Source organism: Dermochelys coriacea, chromosome 6 (genome assembly GCF_009764565.3).
Source record: "Dermochelys coriacea isolate rDerCor1 chromosome 6, rDerCor1.pri.v4, whole genome shotgun sequence".
NCBI lineage: Eukaryota > Metazoa > Chordata > Testudines > Dermochelyidae > Dermochelys > Dermochelys coriacea.
Window position 1 is genome coordinate 107,516,970 of NC_050073.1, and position 25,609 is coordinate 107,542,578.

Sequence of the window (25,609 nt, forward strand, 5' to 3'; positions counted from 1 at the left end):
CTTATTCCCAAACTGGGTCTCTTTTTGGCCTGCTGCCATTATAGGTTTTCCCTTCTAGTGGGAGAATGGTATGGTAGATCTCAAATCAATGAAGGCTACACTCAGATCTCAAGACTTCTAGAATATGCTGCTCAAACAGTTTCACTTTTGTTGCTACTGCCTGTCCCTTCCTTCTCACGTTTATCTGCAGACTTCTCCTTGTCCAGATCTATTCCACCCCCAACAATCTTCTATTCATTGAACTTTTTGAAACTTTGCACTTTTAGAGAGAGGTAAGGGATTGACTGTGTACACAAATTTGCAGAGGAACAACAAGGATGAGGTCTGTTATTTCTCACCTCTATATATTTATTTATTTTTATTTATTTAAAACCATTTTTGCTAACAAGCATATTTCTGGAGACACAAATTCACAGTTTGAGAACTGCAAAACTAAGCATCTCTGATGGTATCTTCTATACTTAGCACGGAGTCCCATTGGGTAGATAGAAAGATTAACGTAAATAATCTATACAGAAGCCCCTGGAACCTCATAAGATTGGGTCCCTAATCCATGAACTATTGAAACTTATTTACACAGTGCTGGGAGAGAGCTTTCCCAGTGCTCTTAAAAAAAAAAAAAAAAAAAAAAAACCACACACACACACACACACAAAAACCACCTCCAGGGGCGTAGCTACCGGTGCAGGTGCACTGTCTATACTGACACATTACAGCACTGAAACTTGCAGCACTTGGGGTGTTTTTTTCACACCCCTGACAAGAAAGTTGCAGTGATGTAAAGTGCCAGTGTAAACAAGCCCTTAGGTAGATATTAGGAAAAAACTGTAAGGATAGTTAAATTCTGGAATAGGCTTCTGAGGGAGGTTGTGGAATCCACGTCCTTGAAGGCTTTTAAGAACAGGTTGGACAGACCTCTCTCAGGGATGGTCTAGGTTTTTGTTCATTCTGCATTGTTGCAGGGGATGGACTAGATGACCTCTCAAGGTCAGCCCTATATTGCTACAATTTTATGAAATGAACAAGAAAGGGCCCAAGAAGTGCAGTGTGTCTCCTCATGTTCATTTTCCAGGGAGCAGGGTCAGCTCTTTCACAAGTAATTTATGACTTATACTCCCCAAATTTAACTCATTTGTAGTTAAGGAACTGACAAGTGTTTATTTAAAATAATAATAAAGACACTTCTTTTGTACACCTAGTTTTTTCACAATTTGTGCAAGAGCTATGAATGCCTGATCTCTCCATGTTACCCACTGTCATTCAAGATCGGAAGATCCTCTGGACTGGGATCCTTCTTTTGAGAGAGATTTCCTTAGCTGTAGTAGGAGATTGCTTACTGTAAATCTCAGGCTGTTCAGGTGGCACACAGAGCTTACTGTTACAACACCAGCTTTGCCTGAGGCCATGGAAAGTCAATCCCAGGCAAGACAGGTATTGCTAACCACTGAGGAACCTAGAGGTACGTGTGTTGACTGTAAATGGAGCTGCCATGGAAACTTTCTTAGTTAAATTTTAAAAAAAATTTAAGAAGGCCTTGTAGCTCAAAAGGAAATATATACCCTACTGTCATCTTGGTGCTCTTTTGATATAGCTAAGATGTACAGGAGGGATATCTACTAGTTGATTGAATACATCAAGTGACATGAGAGAGGGGATGCTTCAAGAAAACCCTCTTCATCTTTCAAGCAAGTCTGACTACAGGTTGACCGATGTCATTTTCCAAACAGAGAAGTTTTCAGTTCCTGCCAGTTTCAGTTAAGTGTGGTAGTGTCAGATTCTGGGATTTATCATCGTGGACCCAGATCTCGCAGAGCAACTTTTCTCCTCGGGTGAGCCTCTCTGTGTAGGTTTGGTCAAAGCCTCCCTCTCTGGACATGCAGGCAAGGGATTCAGTGCAGGGCAAATGAAGTATCAAGTCCAGGGAATCTGAGTACTGCCCTTACTAGGGAATCCTCTGAGTTTTCCCAGCAACAGTTTTCTCTGTCAACCTCAGAATCTAATGGCAAGCACCCACAGAGCGAAAGATAGAGAAGGAAATGAGAAATAAGTACAGCGATCCGTACCCATGGTCACTATTGTCCCTCAACTCATCACAGGGGAAAAAAAACAAAGCATTCCTAAAAAGATTCTACTACTCAGGAGAGCTAATCCAGGCAGAGGTGTCCTTCCTGTTTGTTTCAATCTTCTGATGCTGATTCCTCCAAGGAGGAGCAGGTCTAAGAAGGAAGCACAAATCTAGATTTTTGCAGGTACAGGAGTCCTTCAGTGTCATCCTGCAAGGGAAGGGCAAGCTTCAGAAGAGGAAACAGGAGGGGAAAAAAAGAACTCTTCCAGTTAGAATTTTTCAAAACCATGCTTGACAGCTTCCAATTTAGATCTGCCTCCTGAGAAAACTTCTAAGACTAAGAGGAGGAACTAGGTCAGAAGAATGACTACACCACTTGGAAGTGTTATCCCTCAGATCCAAAACAGCCATATATTGCCCTCAATATGGCCTTGATAGATGTGATCAAGGAGGAATGGGAATCCCCAGAAAAAAATAAAAAGACCAAGCAAGGTTGATAAGCATTTCAAGTTCCTGAAAAATCCCAGACTCAAGAAGCAAATGTTTAATGTCCATGCTGGTGACAATCAACTAAGTAGACTTTGTCATTATTTGGAAAATGGGAACTTCCTCTTCCCCATTTGTCGTCTTGCTTGTGGACGTGCTGTAGTTGGCCAGAAGTTGCACGCTAGAAATCTCCAGTCGTTTTTGCTGTCCCTGTATCATCACACTTTAGTTCACTTTAGTTTAGGAGAGTTCAAATTCTTGGAGCCTAGTATTTTCTAAGATGGTACTCGTGGTTCAGGAATGAATTACCCAGAGCCCTGGTGGACAGAGTAGTACTTGCATCCAATGCCAAGTTTAAGAGATGAAGGGCGCACACAGATGAATTCAATGCAGGGAATTTGGATGGAACAGGAGAAGAAATGGTGTAAACAGGTTGACGTTCAGGACAACTGCCATGAATTCAGAGCTCTCTCCCCATAGATAAATATGTCCCATATGGTAATGGTGAGGGACAACACTACTACAGTCGCCCACATCAATAAACAGGTGGGACAATGTAGTCATCCCTGCCCAATGAAGCCCATCTCTGACATTCTGGGTGGAGGAAGAACCTGCAGTCCCTCAGAGCTCTAAATACTGGAGAAAAGAGGAAAATGGTTGCCAGCTGGCTAAGCAAAGAACAGCTACATCAAGCAGAGTGGAGTTTGAACCCAGAAGCTTCACTTTATAGTGAGGAATTTCAGGGTCCTTTCAAACTTTACATCTGTAAGGTCCCCTCCTTTCCCTCCTGAAAGAGAGATCCAAAGATAGTAAGCATAGGTGCTCCCTGAGGTGGCCTGTAGCCCTCCTGTATGCCTTTACTTGTTTCCTCCTGCTACTCAGAGCTAACCAGAAGACAAGGAGGGAGAGTGCACTGGTGGTAATAGTGGCTCTGCATTGGTTGAGGCAGCCCTGGTTTTCCAGTGTTTCAACATGGCTCGGTCTGATCCCACTGTCCTCCCTTTTAAGACAGGATTTGCTTTCTATGGGACTGATGTATCAGAGTACAGAAGACTAACTGTATGGCTTTTGAATGGTCTTGTAGGTGACATGGGATATACAGAAGCTGTAATCTCCATTCTGCTGCCATCTAGAAAAGTTTCCACACATTCCTTCTATTTTGTGAACCTGGTGGAAGTCCAAGTGGCGATGCAAGAAACATTGCTTTTCTCCGAATGGATAAAAATTAATGAGAAAAACTGATTTTATTAAACTGCGTTTTTTAAATTTAAATGTGTTTTTCTTTTTGAAAATAAAACATTTAATTTTGAAACTTGTATCCAATGTTAAGGCCTAAACTTACTATAATTTTACAATAATTTAAATTAAATAAAAATAGTTAAGCAGTACATGCTTGATGCCAAAGTATTAGTCAAACCACTGAACCTGGTAGAAGTTGCTGAGTATGCACCTGGAACCAGAATTTACGGAAGTGCTAAACCAGCTTTGACAGCAGACGCTTCTGCAGGTGCATAAAATACTTTCTTCATTTTTTGAATAATTAGTTCATTCAAAGTTGAGAAACCAGGTGAAAGATGAAAAAGCAGAAAATCTTGTTTTCCTCTTCCAATCTCTGAATAAAAATAAAGGTGAGAGGATGAGATCTACTAGGCCTAAAACCCTAAAGGGACATGGTGACTAGAAATAGTTTAGTTCACTAACTACAGATATTTCCTTTGTATCATAAATCAGTTTTAAATACAAAACGTGTTTTTATAAACCTAGTTTTTTTCTGCTGTATTCAGCACCTTTAATGTAGTTTTATTTAAATAACTGTTTTGTGCGTTTTGATTGAATTCCAGCTTCTATCCAAATGCAACTTGAGACAGATCATGAGTACATTAATCTAGTAAATAAGAAATTATAATTTGCCATTTTCTAAGAGAATTTAAGAATCTGAATAATGTTTTACTTTGTTAAACTATATAATTGCTTAAGTGTGTAAAGTTATCCTAATTAGTAAAAAGTTCTAAATTTAGTGTAAAGGCAAATCAACATGGTTTTTATGGTTACTAACCGGTGAGAATCAATTTTCTTTAGGAAAATAAATACAAATGCAAAAGATTAAAATCAATTATTTAAATTAAGATTTCCTGCTTTAAATTATGGTTAAAATTGGTGATTTAAGTTACTTTGATTTTAATAAATTCACCCTGTTTTCTCCTCTGCCATCTGTTTGCAGATTTTAGAATTCTTACAGGAAGGTCTGATCAGGGATTTCAGTGTCGACATTTTAACATTGAAACAAATGGCTGCACTATATAGCATACTTTCCTCCAAAGGCCAGAAGATGATCTCTTTACCTGAGATCTTGAGCATTTCCTCAGAGCTGCATCTTTACTTCATTAAGATTCATCAAACGGCATTCTGGGAGCTCAGTTTGGTTGTTACTGCCCTGATTCTGCATTTCTTTGAGCTCCTTGGAAAAGTACCCATGTATTTTGTCTCCAAGATGGTTTTCTTGATAGCAGTTACTTCTACCTGGAGGGTGTCAGAGGTAGGGGCCTTCCCTCTTGAGGAATAGTACTGCACATTTCACAATGATGTGGGTCTCTGAACAGACATGGTCTTTATTCCAAAAATTAACTAGGTTTTTTCACAGTCCAAGAAATGGTGCTTCCCTTTTTGTCCAAAACATCGTATCCAGCAGAGATGCTTGGACATGCATAGAATGTTTATAGATCCCTCAATATCCACATCAATCACACACAGGCTTTTCACAAGTCCAGTGCTCTAGATATTCTCTACTATTAGGATGTAAAGAAAAGCATTGAAATCTACTATTTCAGGTGGTTGAGATGGTGAATCCATGAAACCTATAAATCAGTCTGTCTCCAATAACCAACAACATAACCCACGCTTGAAAATGGTGGTGGCCTCTGCAGGGTGGCCACCTGGTTGTCCGTTCATACTTTCTCAATTTTACAACTGCATGTTCAGGTATCTATGGGTATCACCTTCAATAGAAGGGTGCTACAAGTTATCCTCTCCCAGTAGAGGAGGAGGAATTTAAACATAACTATACCCATTTTAAACCCTCCCTCCCCCAAAGGGATGCTGCTATAAAAATTCCATCAGTTAACAGATGCATGGACCTTGTAAATGAAAGAAAAGAATTTTATTCTGAGCTATACGGCCTAAAGAGCTGATAAAACTGTTCCACCACCCCACCCCACCCTCAAAGTTTGGAGCTGGATTTTTCATGTAAAATAAATTGGAAAATTAAGGCCTTGTACATTAAAAGGGTACAAGCCCTTTTGGGCAAGTCACATAATTACAACATATACCTGTGCCAATTCACATATGAATATTCCTGTAGTTGTAAGTTCTGAATAGCTGTCTTTCCATGGTCTGAAGGCAAGCAAAGCGTCACTGAAACAAGTGTAAAGAGACAGCTGCTTTCCTGTCAACTTGAAGCCCCCAACTGCATCTGACTTTGAGAATGTGGTGTTATTTCACATCTTAGTTGAGGGCATGGGTGTGCTGAATCCCTAGCATGGACTTCCTTCCTCAATTGTTCTCTTGTCCGCTGAATGTAGGGCGAGCAGTAACAGTCTTCTGGAGAGATTGAGGTTTGATATTAGGAAAAACTTTATAAGAATAGTTGGGTTCTAGAATAGGTTTCCAAGGGAGGTTGCAGAATCCCCATCGTTAGAGGTGTTTAAGAACAGGTTGGACATACACCTGTCAGGGATGGTCTAGAGGTATATTTGGTCCTGCCTTAGTAGAGGGGGCTTGACTAGATGAGCTCTTGAGGTCCCTTTCAGATTTACATTTGTGTTCTATGGTTTCTCGACCAATGTTAGTTCTTGAAGTGAAATGGGTGTAAAGAGAAGGTTTTTAAAACAATTTAAAATTGATTCTTTCAGCTGCGCTTTTTTTCATTGTTGACTCTTACAATATAGCCAGAGAACAATGAAATGACAATACGTCTTCCAGGACAGAAAAGAGACTTTAGGGGAGACAAATTAAATAGTCTCAATGTCTCCAGTCTGTTATGTGGAAATTATTCCATGCCTTTAACTTTCTTTGCCAGTCTGAGCCCTTTTATCTACCAAGGGTCATGGGGGATCCATTCCTTCTTCCAGAATAAATGTTAAGGTTCCAGCAGTCCAGGCAGCGTGAGTATAGACTCTATGAGCTGCTTATTATACAGAACAATGATTGAGAATAGTCTCCTACAAATATCTTTATGGTATTGGCACTAAAAAAAACCCTGTGAATTATTTGTATTGTCGTAATGCCTCAGAGCCCAAGTTGCAGACAAGGATTCCATTGTGCTAGATTCTGTAAAAACACAGAACAAAGACTGTTCCTGCTCCGAAGAGCATACAATCTTAAGTGTAAGAGAAGAGGCAATAGATGAATGCAGACCTGACTGAGTGCAAGTAAACAATGTGACAATATTTATCGGCATGGTAGCTGTGGTCTCAGCACAGCAGCAACCAAACTATTGTCAAGTTTTTTGTAGGCATCACAGCGAAGGAGGGATTTGAAGGAGTGTAATAAGTGAGTTTACAGGGAACTGCTCCCAAGCACATGGGGCAGAATGTGAAAAAGCATGAAGGTGTTAAATTTTCAAACAAGCAATCTAGTTTCTATATGATTCTATAGCAGGAGCAAATATTGAAGGAGTGCAGATAAGGAGTTCAGAGTGGCTCCAGAGTTCCCTACTGTAGACATGACGAGACCTGGTGGCTAAAAATGTTTCCTGTGCTGTAATCTGTACCACACACAACTCCGCCTAGCAACAAGTATGTGGGAAAGCTGTTGCCAGAAAAGTTGGTGGGGAGAAGGAGACATTTCCCCCATCCATCGGCGCATCCCTTCTCAGAAGGAGCCCTGGTGGAAACGTGACTATGTAGAGGCTGGGGCCTAGATATTACTCTTTGAGTGTCATTAATCTTCATGTGGGATGTAGTGTAACCACAATGGGTGGACATTATTCAGTATTTAGTAAAACTGAAAGACGCATGTAATAAGGTTCTTGGTGTGTGTTAAATTGCTGAAAGCATCTCACCTTTTGTTCACACAGCAATGGTAACTTCCTAAAGCCAAATTGATTAATATTTAAAGTTGCTTTATAACTTAAGGTTTTTCGCACTACATTTGTTAGCCATTGTGTTGATCATCTTGCTACATACAGCAAACTTGTTCACTAATAGAATTTAGTTTATCATAAAAAGTGTATACATAACAGACTATCTTTTCATTGCTCTTTTTGCAGGCTGCTGACTTGAGTAAACCAATAGACAAAAGGATATACAAAGGAACGCAACCTACATGTCATGACTTCAATCACTTAACAGCCACAGCAGAAAGTGTCTCTCTACTAGTGGGCTTCTCTGCAGGCCAGGTGCAACTTATAGACCCTATTAAAAAAGAAACTAGCAAATTATTTAATGAGGAAGTAAGTAGGAATCTTGATCTTTTTGCATGCAAACATGTCATTTTTAAAAGTTATGTAAGTAAGCTCAAAGATTGCTACTAAAAATATGTGAACTCTTGCACTAAAGGTGTTTTTCACAAAACAAAAATTGTATAGGTTTTGTCTAGACTAGTTATGGTTGTATTGTAACTAGAGTTAGTTGATTGCCAGTTGACTCGAGTTAACTAGCATGAATGTAAACGCTACTGTAGACACTCCACAAACATTTTGTTCAAGGGTGACAGAACACTTGTGCACGGTAACACATGGTTATTGAATGGCTGCATAATTAGCCAAATTTGAATTTAGAATTTGCAATTAACTCTAGCAATCAAAAGCTTTATTCTAGACAGCCTGAAAGAAGAGGTCTAGCCTGGCTCAACTTCCAAACCTAGCTTACTCCTCTTGGGATTGGTGGGAGGCCTCTTCTCCTCCCTCCCCTGAGAAGGGTCTTGAACACAGTCTCATTCCCAGTAGGCTGTTGCTTTAGACCTGTCTAGTTCATCTTCACTCGTCTAGGAGAGGTACAACTAGATCAGGAGAAGGAAATTCTCCTTGCCCTTTCCTCTTCCACTTCCCCTATCTTCTCCCCTATTCCCTTTGTTTTGCTGAGTGGGGAAAGTTGGCGTTTTCTTGGAATGCAACATTTAAAGGTGCCTTTTGGTAGAAACCAAAGTACAGCAGAGTGAAGCTTCACTGTGATTTTGTCTATACTAAAAAAAATGGGACCTATAATTCGCTACTGGTACAACTGCATTGGTGTGAGCTGCACTTTAGACAAGGCACAAGTGGCCTCTGAAATTTGATCACTTTCACATAAATGTCTTAGTTTGACACAATGGCAAACTTCTATGACCTTGTCGGCACTCGAATTTCCATTGATAAGGCTACCATTTAATCGGAGGTCTCGGCAGTCATGGATTCTGTGACTTCACTGGACCTCCGTGGCTTCTCGGGCTTGTGGAGGTGGAGCAGGACTGTGCACCTCTATCCTGCAGCTAGGGCTGACTAGAACCAGGACCCTACAGCCCAAGCCCCCAGCTTCCTCTGGGGGCTGCAGCAGAGGCTGTGCACCCCAGCCCTGTGGCATCCCGAATATGATGGGGACTGCAGTCGGAGCTGCATCCCCAGCCCCGCGCCTGCTGGGGGCTGCAGTTGGGGCCACATGCCCCAGCCCTGCGGCATCACATGCTTGCAGGGCTGGCCTTAGGGAAAATGGCACCGTTAACAAACTTGCGTTTTGGTGCCCTAGCCCCTGTGGGCGAGGCACCCCCCCATTGCCCCAGCCCTCATGGGCTTCCCCACCCTCCCTTCTCCCCTAACCCCTGCACTGTGCCCCCTTCACCCCTAATGCCTGCTCCCCCTCCTGCACCCCTAATCCCTCCACTCCTGACCTCTGCATTATGCCCTCTTCACCCCAACCCTGCACCCCTTCAATCCTACCCGTGCACCTCCCTCCTGAGCCCCTAACCCAGGGGTGGGCAAACTACAGCCCGGGGGCTACATCCAGCCTGCGGGAACATCCTGCCTGGTCCCTGAGCTCCCGGCCATGGAAGCTATCCCCAGTCCCTTCCCCGCTGTCCCCCTTCCCCTGCAGCAACGCTGCTGCGCAGGCAGCTCAGCGTGCACCCGCCCACCTCCCAGGCTTTCCAATAAGCCTGTCCTGCCGCTCTGAGCGGCATGGTAAGAGTAAAGGGGTGGGGGGTTGGCTAAAGAGCAGGAGGCCCTGCTGGGCAGTGAGGGGGCGGTTGGATGGGGCGGAGGTTCGGGGTTGGGGGTGGTCAGGAGACAGGGAACCGGGCGGGTTGGATGGGGGTGGGGTATCGGGGGGGGGACAGAGAGCAAGGCGGGTTGGATAGGGGGTAGGGTCCTGGGGGGGTGCAGTTTGGGACGGGGGTCCTGGGGAGCAGTCGGGACAGGGAGCAGGGGGGTTGGATAGGTGTGAGAGTCCCAGGGGGCCTGTCGGGAGGCAGGGTGTGGATAGGGGTCAAGGCAGTCAGGGGACAGGGAGAAGGGGCGGTTGATGGGTTGGGGTTGTGAGGGGGTCAGTCAGAGGGCGGGAAGTGATTGGAGAGGCGCAGCCTTCCATACCCAGCCCTCCATACAGTTTTGTAACCCTGAGGTGGCCCTCTGGCCAAAAAGTTTGCTCACTCCTGCCCTAACTTCTGCACTTTGTCCCCTTCATCTCAACCCGTGCACTGTGCGTGGCCCCTTCACTCCTACGCTGGATGTAGGGAGACCTGGTGTGTGTGTTGGAGGGACTGTGTGTGTGTGCCTGAGTGAGTGTGCTGTCTCTTTATGGAAACACTCAGGGTCAGGAGCTTGAACTAGGCTTGTTCAGACACAAGCAACTGCCAACAACTCTGGACCCAGAGAGGCAGCAGCGCACACAGATTTCCCCTTGTCCTGTCACCCCAACTTAGTGAAAATCGTCAGGTGGAAATCCAAACCCTGCGCACAGTGCCCCCTTGGGCAGGCCACCCTGGGCAGATGCCTGTACGGTCCACCCCAAAGGCCGGCCCTGCGTGCTTGGTGGGGGCTGCAGCCATGTGCCACCCACCCTCCTCCTCCCCCAGCTGCAGCTGGGGCCGGGCAAGGGCTTCAGTCAGGGCCGCGCAGCCCTGTCCCACAGCTGTGGCCAGCTCTGTAGCAGGGGCTATGTGCCCCCTGGGGCTGTGCCCCTAGATGGAAACGCCGGGGCTGTGCTGCCTCCCCCCTTCCATGGCCCAGGGCTCAGCCTGTCTGTTCGTGGCCCCCCTGCCCCCAAAGGGCTCCATTCCTACCTAGCCCTGCCCCCGGTTATTTTTTAGTAAAGTCATGCACAGGCCACAGACTCCGTGAATTTTTGATTATTGCCTATGATCTGTTTGTGACTTTTACTAAAAATAACAGTGATAAAATCTTAGCCTTACCCATTGATGTAGAGGAAACGGTGATAACCTCAATGGAGACTTCTTCCTAAAAACCCCAAGTGAAGACATGACCCATGTTGTCTAACCATGAGTAAGCCAACTCCATGACAAAGCCTGCATTCTACCTACACAACTCCTTCTAAAAGATGAAGGTGCACTGGTGGTGAATTAGTTCTATTTTTTGCCAGTATATATGGTGATGATAGAATAAAAGTTGATAAATGCATTCAAACAGCTTGGGACACTCTCCCCGTTTCCCAATAACTAATTAAAGTGAAGTGAATTGCCTCTTGTACCACTGAGGCAATTGATAAATGAGATGGTATTTGAAAAAAACAAAAAAACTGATGGCAGAGGAGGTCACTTAATACTAGCAGTAGCAGAGATGGGAAATGTAGCTAATAGTGACAAGTTTCATTGCCTGTGCTAACCTTATCTTAAAATTGCCACCATTAACCACAATTTTTTTCAAGCTGAAGTGTGGTTGGCTGCAACTAGCAGTGTATTGAAGTGTAGACTTTTACTTGTTCTCTGATCCTGATAGTTTTAATTGTAATAGATTCCTCAGCTATTGCTGCCAAATCTGGGAGCCACCAAGGGGCAGACAAGTTGAGACCTTGACACTTGCAAGTTAGGAAATGTTTCCATCCAGTTCAAAACTTGTCTAGGCTTGTATCACCTGCAGAAATACAGTTGTTGTCACCAGTGATTTGAAAGCACTTGGGGGAGTGGTCAAAATATGACTGCCTCCTTTTTTTAAAAAAGACCACTCTTCTGCCCTAAAGCAGTGAAGATGGCAGATTCCTTCTGACAAATATCTGATTAACGAAGTAGCCTGCTGATATCCCAGATCTTTACACTCATAGATGCCTAATGAAACAAGTTCAGTAAGCTAAAATCAGTCCTATTACTTTGTGATCAAATATAAAATCATTTGAATATGCAAGACATAGGGACTTGAAAGGCTCAAGAGGCTATTACTCTGGGGGGAATTCTGTGCCAAAAAATTAAAAATTCTGCATGCAGTATTTTAAAATCTGAATATTTTATTTGTCAAAATAACACAATATAAACATGCCAGTTTCAATTATTTTGGTAATTTATTTCAAAATACGTGTCAGCAAGTATATCTAGAAGAAAACTCTCTCTCTCTCTCTCTCTCTCTCTCTCACACACACTTCAGGAAATATTTTTTTTGACAAATAGATTCCCTTCTGGGCATATTAATGCAGAACTTTGAGTAATTCATTTAAACTACAATACAGAAATGTATTCCCACACCCCACAAAAACAGGGAAAAGGCTTGGGGGAGTCGGGTAATGGAGGAGCTGAGGGAGTGGGAAGGAGCTTAGGAGTGAACCTGGAGGGTTGTTACGTGTGGGTGGGAGAAATATGGAACTGTTTCTTTGGAGAGGAGGGCAGGGCAGGGGTTGTTAAGGAGTTGGGGAGCCTCTCCCATGCAGACCCTGGCTGACCCTGAGCCTCTCCCATTCAGTCAGGGACATCTGCCCCGTCTCATGCAGCCTCTGGCTCAATGCTGTCATCTCACTAGCTACTGAACCCATTCCCCAATCTGTTCTCCCCTCCCCCCCCCACTAGCCCTTCTGAACCCAAATCTGTGACCCCTCAGCAGCTCCGTGTTCCCCTCTCTGCCTCCTAACCTGGCTCCGCTGGCAGGCTGCTGTAACAAATACAGTTAGTTGGCTGTTGTTGCTGGTCAGCCAGCTGTTCTGGGGGCATAGCTGCTTCTGGTAGGCAAAAGGTGGAACTGCAGCACTTCTTGGGCAGACAGTACTTTCTACCATGGGGGGAAAATTCCACACCAGACATTAATTCTGTGCATGCACAGTGGCTCAGAATTCCCTTATAGTAGACTATGGAACCTCTTGCTTCTGGTTGTCTGTTCAAATTCAGTCCATTTTTGTAGTGATGGAAAATTTTGTCTTAATTGTATGTGAAATAAATTGGTGGTGGTCTTACTTCCAGTGAACAAGTCTGTAATCCAATTACAGCATCCTCGGTTGGGCAACTGAACTATTAACCATGAAGCCTAGTCACTTTTGTTTCTCCCGTCTCTTTTGACCCACACATTAAAGCCATGTCTGAAATCTTACAGATTCTCCTCGCACAACATCTCCAAGATCCAACTTCTCCTGTCTACCCACACCACCAAACTTTTGAGCAAATTCTTTTATCTCCTTCTCCAGCCTCTCTCCTTGTAACCGGGTCCCCTTTCAAGTCTGTTAATGTGTCTGCTAGGATTATCTTCTTGTTTTACCTTCCCGCCTTTCACCCTCTTAAGCCTCTCCACTGACTCCTTAATTTACTGTATCAAATGCAGACTTTTCCTTGCTTTCAAAATCCTCCACAGTTCAGCCTCATCCTACCTGTTCAACCTGTTATTTATAGCAGTGTCTCTCTGCCAGTTACCAGCCACAGTTTTCTGTTTCTCCAACAAGCATTTTAGTGCTTTCTCCCATGCTTTACCTTGTGAATTGGAAAAGCTTCCAGTCAAAAATCCATCACCTTATTCTCCAAGTCCCTCCTCAAAACTCTGCTCTTCCTGATCCATACAGAAAACTGCAACCTTGATGGTTAAGCAGGTGGCAAGTTGTGATCACTTACTAAGATTTGTGCACCTCCCATTTTTGTTACCTTTTGTCATCTGCATCTCCACCTCAATCTGCTTGTTTCTCATCCACCTGTTATGTCTTGTCAACTTAGATTTTAAGCTTTTGGGGGCAGGAATTGTCGTCTGTTTCTGTACAAAACCTTCCATTAATGTGACTATGGCCTTCAGGTGCTAGTGTAATATAAATGTTGAAGAATAATCACCCCTGTAGATAGGGTCTCTAGCCCACTGTTGAGCCATGTTAATAGAGCAGTGTGAGAGCTTCCATTGTGCCATCTCAGTACTTATTCCATGGCTAGAGGACAGATGTGGCCTGTGGAAGGCAGGATTGATCCAGTTTCCTAGCATCGTACTTTTACTAAAAGTAATTTTCTAACTAATATTTTGTTGGGGCCACAATAGAGGCATGATTGGCCAACAGCAAAACAATTACCACAATTAAAATGAGCACAGAAGCCAACTCTTTAGTTCACCACAAAAACCGAGCAAAACTGCTAATTGAAGATATTTGAAGATGCTTGTTATTTCAGAAGCAATTTGCTAGATTAAGTTACTGTTCTGAATCGTCAAATACAAAATGATTTAAACTCCACTCTTTGGTAGTGCATAAGAAACTGAATGGTAAGTACTTGGCCTACAGATTTTGGCTTTCATCCTCAGATTGACAAACAGAAGTGCTTCAGAGCATAGCTTGAAATGTTCATTTAACTGCTCTTTTCAGTGTGGTAGACACATACACAGAATGAATATAATTGTCTACTGCCTCATCCTTCAATTCATTTTTTTTCTGACAAATAGCAAAGTGTACTCTACGGCCGTTCAGTCCCTATATGTTTCCCTGGGAACTCCTTTTTTACTTATTGCAATCTTGACTTTTCATATATCTCAACGGTTCTTTCAACCTACAAACTGTGGCCCATAACACTTTCACTTATTTACTGCTGTTGCTTGTTTCTGCCCTAGATCACATTGGAGGTGTGGGTGGTCAGGTGGGCAGCGTGATGGATCAGCTCAAAGTTTACAAATATCTATTGGGCACCATGGCTGGACTAGCAGGCTCAAGCAGCCAGGTGAAATTTGCTAAGCAGCTTTCAATTTTTTCAGCACTAACAAGACGCTCAAAATATCCTAAATATGCATATTTAATACACATGGTCACTCATTGTCTGTCTGTGGAAGTACTTAATATTTTAAATGAAACTGCTTCTTGTACAGATGGTGATCTAATGGACTTCTCTGTTCCTCTATATGCACTGAATGCATCCGATGAAGTGAGCTGTAGCTCATGAAAGCTTATGCTCAAATTTGTTAGTCTCTAAGGTGCCACAAGTCCTCCTTTTCTATATGTGAAGGGTAACTTGGAAAAGGGATGCTCTGATTTAAAGTCTCTGACCAGTGCTTAACTATAAAGCCATCAATTTTCCATCCACCTCTGGGAATTTGGTTATTGTAAGTCAGGAAGTAATCACTGAATATACCTATAGTATATATCTTGGTACACGTTCACTGCTGACTTCAGTAACTCTAGAAACTTCCAGAGGGCTCCTAAAGCTTTTTTTTTTTTTTTTTGAGGGGAAAGTCCCATATGTGGCTTTTGGGATTTAATCTGAACTCTGGCCTTAACTTTATATTAGATATTCTGTTAGAGTGTAGGTGAGTAACTTCCATTCACTCAGATTGCATACTATTTTTGAGACCCTTTTCTTTGGCTCCTTAAGTAAACCTCTTGTTTTTGCTGAGCTTGTAGAGATAAATCTAAGAGTGTTAAATTGTGATCTGTAACAAATTGCCCTAGTTACTGAGGTAGATTTACTATTGAATAAAAATTGGACCAGAAAGAATAAACTTTCACAAAGCGCCTTTTTCCGTAAACAGTAATTCCTCCTCTTCCTAACTGCCTATCTTTAAGGTGCCTAGAGCTTCTTTTGCAAATAAAACCATTTTATAACTGTCATGAGTTTGACAGTGTTCAAAATTCCGTAAAATTTTCTTTTAATAGATGTAAACTGTAAAACTATCACTCTTCTAATGCATATCTTGTTCTTTGTTTTTCACAGAGACTAATAGACAAGTCCAGAGTAACCTGTGTAAAATGGGTACCAGGGTCGGAAAGCCTTTTCCTAGTAGCTCATTCCAGTGGAAATATGTACTTGTATAATGTGGAGCACACTTGTGGTACCACAGCCCCACACTACCAGCTACTTAAGCAAGGAGAAAGTTTTGCAGTCCATACTTGCAAGAGTAAATCCACAAGAAATCCTCTACTTAAATGGACCGTAGGCGAGGGTGCCCTGAATGAATTTGCTTTTTCCCCCGACGGGAAATTTTTGGCATGTGTGAGCCAAGATGGTTTTCTTCGTGTGTTTAACTTTGATTCAGTGGAGTTGCATGGTACAATGAAAAGCTACTTTGGGGGACTACTATGTGTGTGTTGGAGCCCAGATGGGAAATACATTGTAATCGGTGGTGAGGATGACTTGGTAACTGTTTGGTCTTTTGTGGACTGTCGAGTAATAGCTAGAGGCCATGGACATAAATCATGGGTTAGTGTTGTGGCATTTGACCCATATACCACTAGTGTAGAAGAGAGTGACCCAATGGAATTTAGTGGCAGTGATGAGGATTTCCAAGACCTTCATTTTGGTAGAGATCGAGCAAATAGTACACAATCTAGGTTATCAAAAAGGAACTCTACAGACAGTCGTCCAGTAAGTGTTACATATAGGTTTGGTTCTGTAGGCCAAGACACACAGCTCTGTTTGTGGGACCTTACAGAAGATATTCTCTTCCCTCACCAACCTCTGTCAAGAGCAAGGACACACACAAATGTTATGAATGCCACAAGTCCACCTGCAGGAAGTGGTGGAACTAATCCAGGAAATAATGGAAACAGTATCACAACACCTGGAAACTCAGTACCCCCTTCTCTTCCACGGTCAAACAGCCTTCCACATTCTGCAGTCTCAAATGCTGGCAGTAAAAGTAGTGTTATGGATGGTGCCATTGCTGCTGGTGTTAGTAAGTTTGCAACCTTATCGCTACATGATCGGAAAGAAAGACACCATGAAAAAGATCACAAGAGAAATCATAGCATGGGACATATATCTAGCAAGAGCAGTGACAAACTGAACCTAGTTACTAAAACCAAAACGGACCCAGCTAAAACTTTGGGAACACCTCTCTGTCCCAGAATGGAAGATGTTCCCTTGTTAGAGCCTCTTATCTGTAAAAAGATAGCACATGAAAGACTGACTGTATTAATTTTTCTTGAAGACTGTATAGTCACTGCTTGTCAGGAGGGATTTATTTGCACATGGGCAAGGCCTGGTAAAGTGGTAAGTTTTAATCCTTAATGCTGCATCAAAGAACTAGAACTTTGAATAGGTAGTTTTCTCAATATACCTGATTATTAGATATAAAATTTCTTTATGCTTAATGTAAAAAGGTTATTTCCTCAGAGCCATACTTTTGGATACTGCATGCCATATTTCTGAATGATTTGAAGTGTCTTGGGGTATATTTCTTAATTGCCTTCCAACCAGAGAATACTGTATATCCAAACTTTGTGTTCCTATATTTTCAAACTTTTTTAATATAAACACAACATAGTGAAGACAAAGATTTAAAAACTAGATTAAAAGTGTTCAATCACTAAAGTAACAATATTAGTCATTCACACATTTTCCTATGCTGCTGTTTTCCTGTTTTGAAATACTACTGCTTTGAATCTACCATGACATTCTAGCTTTTTTAGAATTTAGGTATCCCATCTGAAAAGTGTTTAACACTACCTTTTTATGGATTTCTGGAATATTAATAAATGTCAGTCAGCTTGTGAGCAAATTTTTTTAAAAGTCTGCTGACCATATTGGGAATAATTTGCAGTATCTTGCCTGAAATTGTGAATCGGTCCTAATGCATAATATAGTACTAATGAGATTTTATGAACCTGTATAAAGATCTTGATTTTTTTTATAGGGGTCATTATCATTAGAAGAATCATGGCCATGGTTTAAAACAATTTTTTGCATAAAGAGCTTCATGTTTGGTCCAATAGTGTCATTTTTACTAGTCAAATATGCAGGCAAGACAGAAATTTTTTAGTAGGCTTTTTTCAGGCCATCACTTATATCAGTTTAAGGTAATACATTTCTAGGGTTTTTAGACTCCCTTGTAAAAAAGCCTCCTAATCTTGAATACAATATTTATTTTGTCCATTGCATGGCAAATTTGTTTTCCTGTGTTTTGAATGAGCCTAAAACTAATTGCCATCTTATAACCTCAAGCACCTTCTATGCCAGGATAGCTTTGTTGAAATACAGTTCTGAGAAACCATAGAACCAGCAGGGGGAGCTCATTTATTTCTGATTACTTGTGTAAGAATGCAGCACTCATAGGCTATTGCATTCCTGGAGTATTGGTCTTAAATTATTTGAGTATTTTCCTAATTGGACAATATAGATATATGTAGTTCCTTAATCCTAAACGACCTGATTCTCTAGAGTCATGTTTGTAATTGGAGCAACCACTGTGTTCCAGAAAACTAAAATACATCACAACTAACTTCAGATTTCTGTTGCAAGAAATTCTCAAAATGAATTGTCAGAATTATTCCTTTTAAAATAAAATTGGTGATTCTAGCTGCTTTGAAACCCCAAGCACATATTGTAAAAGCTCCTCCAGTCTGGTTCTCAGATCTGTCATATATGTACACATTGAGAACCCCTTCCACTCAGCATCTGTGCACACTGAGCGGCTAGATCTACTACATCCGAACATAGTGAATCTTTCTCTTAGAGTTGGGGGAAAGGGCATTACTTTACCTTTAAAGATATTTAGTTCATGAGAATCTTTAACTCAAAATAGTGAAACTACATAACACTGGAACTACAACTTCTGTGAATCAGTGCAAGTCACAAACATTCTTATGAAAGTAACTTTAAACATGTGCATCAGTGTCTCAGCTTTCTAGGGTAGAATATTGCCATTCTGCATAAATGTTAACCCAGATTGCGTGTGTATTACCAAACACTACCCCGGTACGTTTTCTTTCTATGAACTTGTAAATTAGGCTTCCTTAAACTGCTGAGCATAACTTAATCAGTTTTTGTGCATTGATGGTTTTGATCTAGAATACATCATCTCAAATATTTCAGAGATAGAGTATGCAGTACCCAAAATCAGGATTTAAGTATTTGGCTAATATGGAAAACTTTAATTACAGGTAAGTCATTTTTCATGCTGAAGTTATCATGATCTTTCAAAATTAATATATTGCACACTGATGTAAATGCCATATTTAGGATGTATTTCTTTCTCTAGAAAGATATTTTTCAAATGGACTTGTTTCTCTGATTTCTTCATTTGCATTTACAGTGAGTTCACTCTGCGATTTAAACTAAGTTTTAGTGGCATGTTTACAGGAGTTTGATGGGGAAGTATCTGTGCCAGAAAGTAAAGCATCCTTTGGTTTATAGGATAGAGCACTTATTATAACTTTATGCATATTTAATGATGATGGTCAAAGTATAAAAACACTGATGGTAACGTGTCACTTCTGGGTTATATACCACACATTTCTGTGTTGCCAGTAGTTTTATCCTTGGCTAAGTCTGTCACTTTGGAGCTTAAAGCTGCTATCTACTGTCTTCCTCCCATCATCTGGGTTCCTGACAGTCCTAGAAGACTACCCTCCCTCCCATTTTTCATGTTTAAAAAAATTCTTCCACCATTGCCTCACAAACAGCCTCAGTTGAGTGCCAACCATAACCAACCCAAAGAAAGACTGAATAGAAAATTAAACTAACCTTGTAGTAGAAAGCATCAGTGCCACTGAGCCATCTCTACCTTTCCCTCTCATTTGCCTCCTTTTTGGAAGAGCCATCAAAGCACTTACTGTGCAGTCTGAAAGATGGTATGCCATGTATTTTCCACTTTTTTACAGAAAGCACTGACAACCAGGCATAGGGTGGTCTTCATTTTAGACCTATTGAATCTCTTGCCCACAGTTTGGTCTCTACTGGCCTTGGCTGAAAATCCAAAAATGGATCTTCAACCTTGATTTCATAAGGCCAGTATGATGTATTGCCATCCCAGCCCCAAACAACCTACGCTAAAAGCTTTATGAATTATTACTTGTTTACCCATCATACTTTGAGCTTTCTTATAGGCTACATTGTGCTTGTAAAGTATGTGACCCAAACACACTTTTAAAATTATCATACTAACTCCTGATCAAAAGCAGTAAAACAAATTGGGCTGGGGTGGTGGGGAAGCATGCTTTACCTGTCTGAAAAATAACGAACAATTTTTCCTTTCAGTCTGATCCATTCATTTGCGAATTTCTCTCTCTCTCTCTCTCTCTCTCTCTCTCTCTCTCTCTCTCATATTTTAGGAACTATAATCTTAGCCCACTCTTCTTGAGGGTTTGACTTAGTTGAGTAACTGTCATCAGATTGGCCAGGGGGATTGCTCCCTAGGTAAACCTAAATGGGGTCATGGAAATTTTAATCTTATCCCTTAACTTACCTGAAACAACTTAAATAGGAGAGAATTAGAAACATGAAATTGCACGTGAATCACATTGCTGGTTACTTCAAGCCAAATTGCAAATACTACAGATGCAGTAAAAATGCTTCGTATTTAAATGCAAAGGAATTTAATGTTTTTTTACCTTAAACAATTTTACTAGGCATGACTGTAGCTAATTACAGTTAAATTTTATTACTGAATTTCAATTACTAAAGTTATTTCAATATAAAATAAACTATCTAAATGTTTGAATGATAAATTTGATCTGCTTATCTTGTACAAACACTTCATTTTAAGGGAAACTTACCACTTATTTCTTTTTTCTGAGAGAGCTCAAGGTAAGATTGGACAAAACTACAAAGGAGAGTGAAATGGCAGTATATATCTGGCAGACTAAATACGTTACCATTTTGTGAAACAATGCACATGAAATTTAGAATGTTTTTGATTCTTATTGTACATGAAAATCTTAAATATCCTTAAATCTTCCAACTAACTACAGTTGTAATACGGTATCATGTTTTAGTAAGACTAATGTTTTTGCCAGAAGTACTTAACAAATATTCATGTATTATACTTTGGTGAGTGGGAAGACTGGCTACACATTAATTCTTCCTCAGTGAAAAAGAGCATTTTTTTTTTCCCAGTACAACTGAAGGTCAATTACTGGTATTGAAATAATTCTATTTGATAGTACTTCAATGTGATAACGATATCTGCATAAATTCTGCAGTAAAACTGAATCACAGCTATATTATTTCAGGTTACCAAGGTGCAATTTGAAGCTTCCGGTAATGTGCATATAATAGCAAAATTGCACATATAATACACCTTCATTAGCAGAGTGAATTTAAACTAATACACTGGTTTGATAATGTATTGCAAGGTGTGCACAATGGAGGTGTGGCAAAGTGACTTCAGTGAAGCCAGGAGAGATCATAACCCTGTATAAAAGGTCTTATGGGTGAGGGTTTCTGGATTAGGAAATAACATGACTTTTACTAAATACTTGCAGAAATCCCATGCTTTGAACTATTACCTTTTTCAAACTTGGTTATGTATTTGAAGAGACTGTTTGTACATCTGCCCCTTTAGCAGCTTAAATCTACTAAATTGATACTGAAAAAAATTGTTGGCCTGCTTATGTTACAATAACGAATTTCATGTCAGTTAATTTACTGTGGCACAACTTAGGTGTAAAAGTTAAAAACAAGATTTTTTTTTCCTGCATTTTTTACCAATTCTGTATACTTGAGTTTGTTAAAGATTGATATGTTAGGTGATACTGTACAAATTGTATTGACTATATCTTTAGTGCAAATCAAAAGAAAATTCATATGTATTTCCTTTAAACTTCCATCTAATTTCATGACAACTTGAATAAATTTCATAGAGCCTTTCTAACATGAAATATTGTTAAATTAACTGTTGCAATAATTAAGCTTTAAGTATTGTTGGTATATTTATAATTTTAAAAATTCAAGTTTGTTTCATACTGCTTATTTTTTAGCTTTCTGTTGTCACTGTTACAGCTGAAGAACCTTACTAAATACTTGACATTACAAAATTTGCTGGGGTTGTCCTCTGTATACTGACGTTAAATAAAATGTGTGACTGAACTGTAAATGTAGATAATTTTCAATAATCCTTTTCACATCCAAGTTCTGAAAGCTGGGATGTAACAAGTTTAAAGTTTTTTTTCTATATGCTGTACATACCTTGCTGAACAGATGGCTGCAGTGAAACTGCTAGCTTTTTAGCTGCCATTTTATAATTTAAGGGATTGACTAAATTATGCAATTTTTGAGTAAATCTTTCAGAAATTGTTATCAAGTTGACATTAAATCAAATGTGGGATTAGATTTGTCACTTCTAACTTTGAACTATGTTGTAAAGTTCACGTTTTCTTTTAAAATAGTTACATTTCAGAACCATGAAATTGTTTTAAATTCAGATTTAGTAATTCATACATGGGTAAATTAGGCTGTCAATGTCTATCCAGCAAGCAGCAGTTAGAATGGAGAATTTTTGTCTTCGGACTCTACAGGAGCTCTTTCCCCTATGGATTCCAGTTCAGGCTGTGCTTCTCAGTCACAACCTTAAGTAGACCTTGAGGTTACTATAAAAAACTAATTTCACAGCCCTAACTATGTGGTTCAAAAAAAAGAATTCAGATGCTTCCATCCTATAAATAATACAAGGCCAGAACAGACCAAGTTTGACATTGACTTTGATGTAAAATGCTGCCCACTCACTTACATCAGAGGTACATAGGGACAGCTCATTAAACCAGAGTTCCAGGTTTATTCACATAAGCAGTCAACAAAGATGATATTCAGGAGGTTGTTTCCCAGATTAGGGCTTTTCTAACAAGGCTTTCAAGTTCTCCTTGTTTCATTAACCTAAGTTCTAGAGTCATGGGCCCTGGCAAGCAAAAATCAGTTTCCCTCGTGAGATTCCTCGGTAGCTTTCTGATGATGGGAGAACCTTCTTTCCCTATTATTGGATTTAAACACTGGATGGTCTTCTGGCATTTCAAGAAATAGTGAAGTGAATGACCTTAATGTGACTGGCCTGGTAGCATTTTTTGAAAGCATGTGCTGAGAGGCAAGGTGAAATCCATCCTGATGGCTTGCTGTGGGAACATTTGATTGTCAAATGCCATGTAATTGAGAATTGTTTGCTCAAACAAGTTCCACAGGAATTAGTGGGAACATGAAAGCAATCTGGCTTCCCCTTATTCTACAGTCATAATGGATACTTTGGTAAAAGATGTTTCCCAGTTGTAATCTGGTTTTTACTTTCCTTTTTAAATCTCTCTTGCACAAAAGTCCTTAAGGAAATAGTCAGTGTGATTGTGCTCTAGTCTGACTTGGGCCACCTAAATCTGAACTCTCATCCATCTTCACTATTTTCCATCAGTTCACTCTTTTCAGATTGAGAATTTGCATATTCTTGGCTGCTGTAGTTTCTATTCAAAGTTAAATTTGCCTGGTTTCTCTCAAGTCACTTTTTTTTACCTCACCTGTAACCTAAATCTTGCCAGAAGTTCTAGCTTCAAAAGGCTAGAGAATGCTACTCTCTGTACTTAATTATGAGTCCTTTCCTCCTAAACTAGGTCCCATGCCTAGTGGAATTAGGATCCTGTCAGCAAAAGCATGTGTGCACTTCAGCAGGCTTTAGAGAAGATAAACAAGGCAATTATACATTTATGTTGTACATAAACTCATGAGGTATAGTCTGCCTCTTGTATACAGGTGCCTATCATATCTAAACCAAAGTATTAAGAGCTCTTAAGGTATGGTATAGTTTATCTAATCTCTGTGGATGTCTGAGGCAAAGCGGGTTTTTACATGGATTGTATATAGGTAGTGGAATTTTAGTAACCTGCTTTTTGTCACACAAGGATGGAAATACACTTCAGTAATGAAATATATCCCTTTACACTAATATATACCAGAAGTAAAATTGCATCTGAATCATTTGTGTTGCAGCTGCACACATTTACAAGGTACTTTATCCTACTAGTACACAAACTGTACTCGGGCATATGACATTACTACAGCAAAACAAGAAAAGGCAAGTAGATACTTCAGCACCAAACATAAAATTTCCATAAAGTGAATATTAAAAAGAAACAAAACAAATAGTCATTTTAAATAGAAATGACTGTAACTTCAGCTTTCCTGTAACTCGTCTTTCTCCCAGGCTCTCCAAGTTCTTTTCAAGAAGTCTTCTACTATACGGTGGGTGTATGTTCATAAAAGATTTGCTGTTTTTTTAAAAACCATAACATTTTAACACCAGTTCACTCACTGATCTTATGACTCCATTAGGAATTATTCTAGTGTGATCAATAAAGAAATTCATGTAGCTTGGTGCTTCATCTTAACATTTAAACACTTACCTGAGCAAGCTACTGTTTGAGGTCTCATCTAAACAAAGTTTGTACCAGTTTAACTAAAACTGGTCTTAAAAAAATTAAATCAATGCAACTTTGTGTGTGGATACTCTTATATTGGTTTAATTTACATCTTAAAACTTAGAGGTGCAAGCCTAGCTAATACGTTGAAAATTGGATGTAGTGTCCAAGCAAGACTTTATACTGGTTTCGTTTTAATCATTTAAGACCTGATTTACACTGCTGCAGCTTGGTGGTGTTTGTATAAACAAGCCTTTAATATATCAAGCATACCATATAGCACCTACCTACCACCATATTCATTTTCACATTTTTCAGTTTCCAACTTATCGTTCCCTTTTTGGCGCTAATCAATTTTATCTTCATATAAGAATATTTATAACCCTATGGTGACTTTGATCAGCATTAATTTTATTCCTTATTTCATATTCATCAAGTATTAGCTGAAAGATTTTGCAATTCAGACTATTAGGCTCAGCTGTTATAATCTGGAAACTTTGCATTATAAATTTGTCTTCACACATCACTTCAGCCTCAAAAGGTATTTCAGAAGTTTTGCAAGTTCTTCATGGTGAATTTAAAAAAAAAAAAAATCAAATGCCTTCAGTACAGAGAATTGTGGTACTCAACCTTTTTTAAAGGCAGTCTCTTTTCTGAATAGAAAATGTAAATATGGCTGATTCAGAACTTGATTGGAATTAGATTTGCAGGATGGGGAATGAAAAGCTAAATGATTTTAAAGGCTAAGCATGTTCAATGAATATTATTTCAGTCCTGCCCTCTTTATACATATACATATACATCACAGTGTATGTTCTGGCAGGCCTGACTAGGATTTAGTAGGCCAAGGGACTGTTGCTAAAACAACTTGAATTAGAGAGAGAACACTGCAAAATCCTCCACCAAAAAGACCCGTCTTAACAGTAGGAACAAGGAAAAATGTACATGAACTCTGCATATCTGCCCACCCTGGGTTTCTGCATCTTTTGATTCATTTTATGATCTGTAACTTCAGGTTATGTCATCAATCTCCTTAACAGATTAGACTTCCTCCAAAAAAAAAAAAAAAAAAAAGCAGTGGCAAAACTATGAACTTCTTCCTACTTCACTAAGGTGAATGGAGTATGGTGTGAACTTCAAAGCTTAACAGGGGTAACTTTTTTTCCTCTTGTAATTGTGGGTTTTTTAATTGGAAATTAATTCCCGATTTGATTATCATGTCCTATGAATGCTGTTCTCATTAAACATATAATGAAGATAAATACAAAGAATTAATGGTTATTTAAGATATTAGCAGTCACTTTTAATTTGCCATTGCTGCACACTTAGTATATTCTGTTCCTTGTTGTTTGCTGAATACATAGCTTAATAAACTTATTTTGGTGTGCAGTATGCATTGTGTGCACACATAGCAGATTTGAAGTTGATGTAGGAATCTGAATTTCTTTGCACTTTCCTGACTTTGACTTTGAAGTGGGCAACATTACTGTTGCATTAGCAGGATTTTTTGTATTTAAGAATTACTTAAGTTTCTGTAATTTTATGTTCTGTCCTATCTTCTCTGGTCTATCCAAGAGTGGTTCAGTTGCAGCAG

General features: G+C 40.0%; 1 protein-coding gene across 9 annotated transcripts in view; it reads left to right on the forward strand.

The window, feature by feature from the left end:
* The window catches only part of WDR20 (WD repeat domain 20), a 71,730-nt gene that overhangs the window by 24,114 nt on the left and 22,007 nt on the right, over positions 1-25,609 (forward strand). For 5 of the 9 annotated variants that reach the window (XR_006282436.1, XM_043517832.1, XM_043517834.1 and 2 more), the window contains exons 2-4: positions 4,773-5,087; positions 7,818-8,000; positions 15,620-16,897. Coding sequence is in view for 7 of the 9 variants with exons in the window: in XM_043517832.1 (XP_043373767.1) it covers positions 4,773-5,087; positions 7,818-8,000; positions 15,620-16,897 (1,776 nt within the window). In the remaining 2 variants the exon portion in view is untranslated. The remainder of the gene's footprint in view (positions 1-4,772; positions 5,088-7,817; positions 8,001-15,619; positions 16,898-25,609) is intronic. The other 4 variants (XR_006282437.1, XM_043517837.1, XM_043517836.1 and 1 more) reach the window with 2 other exon arrangements.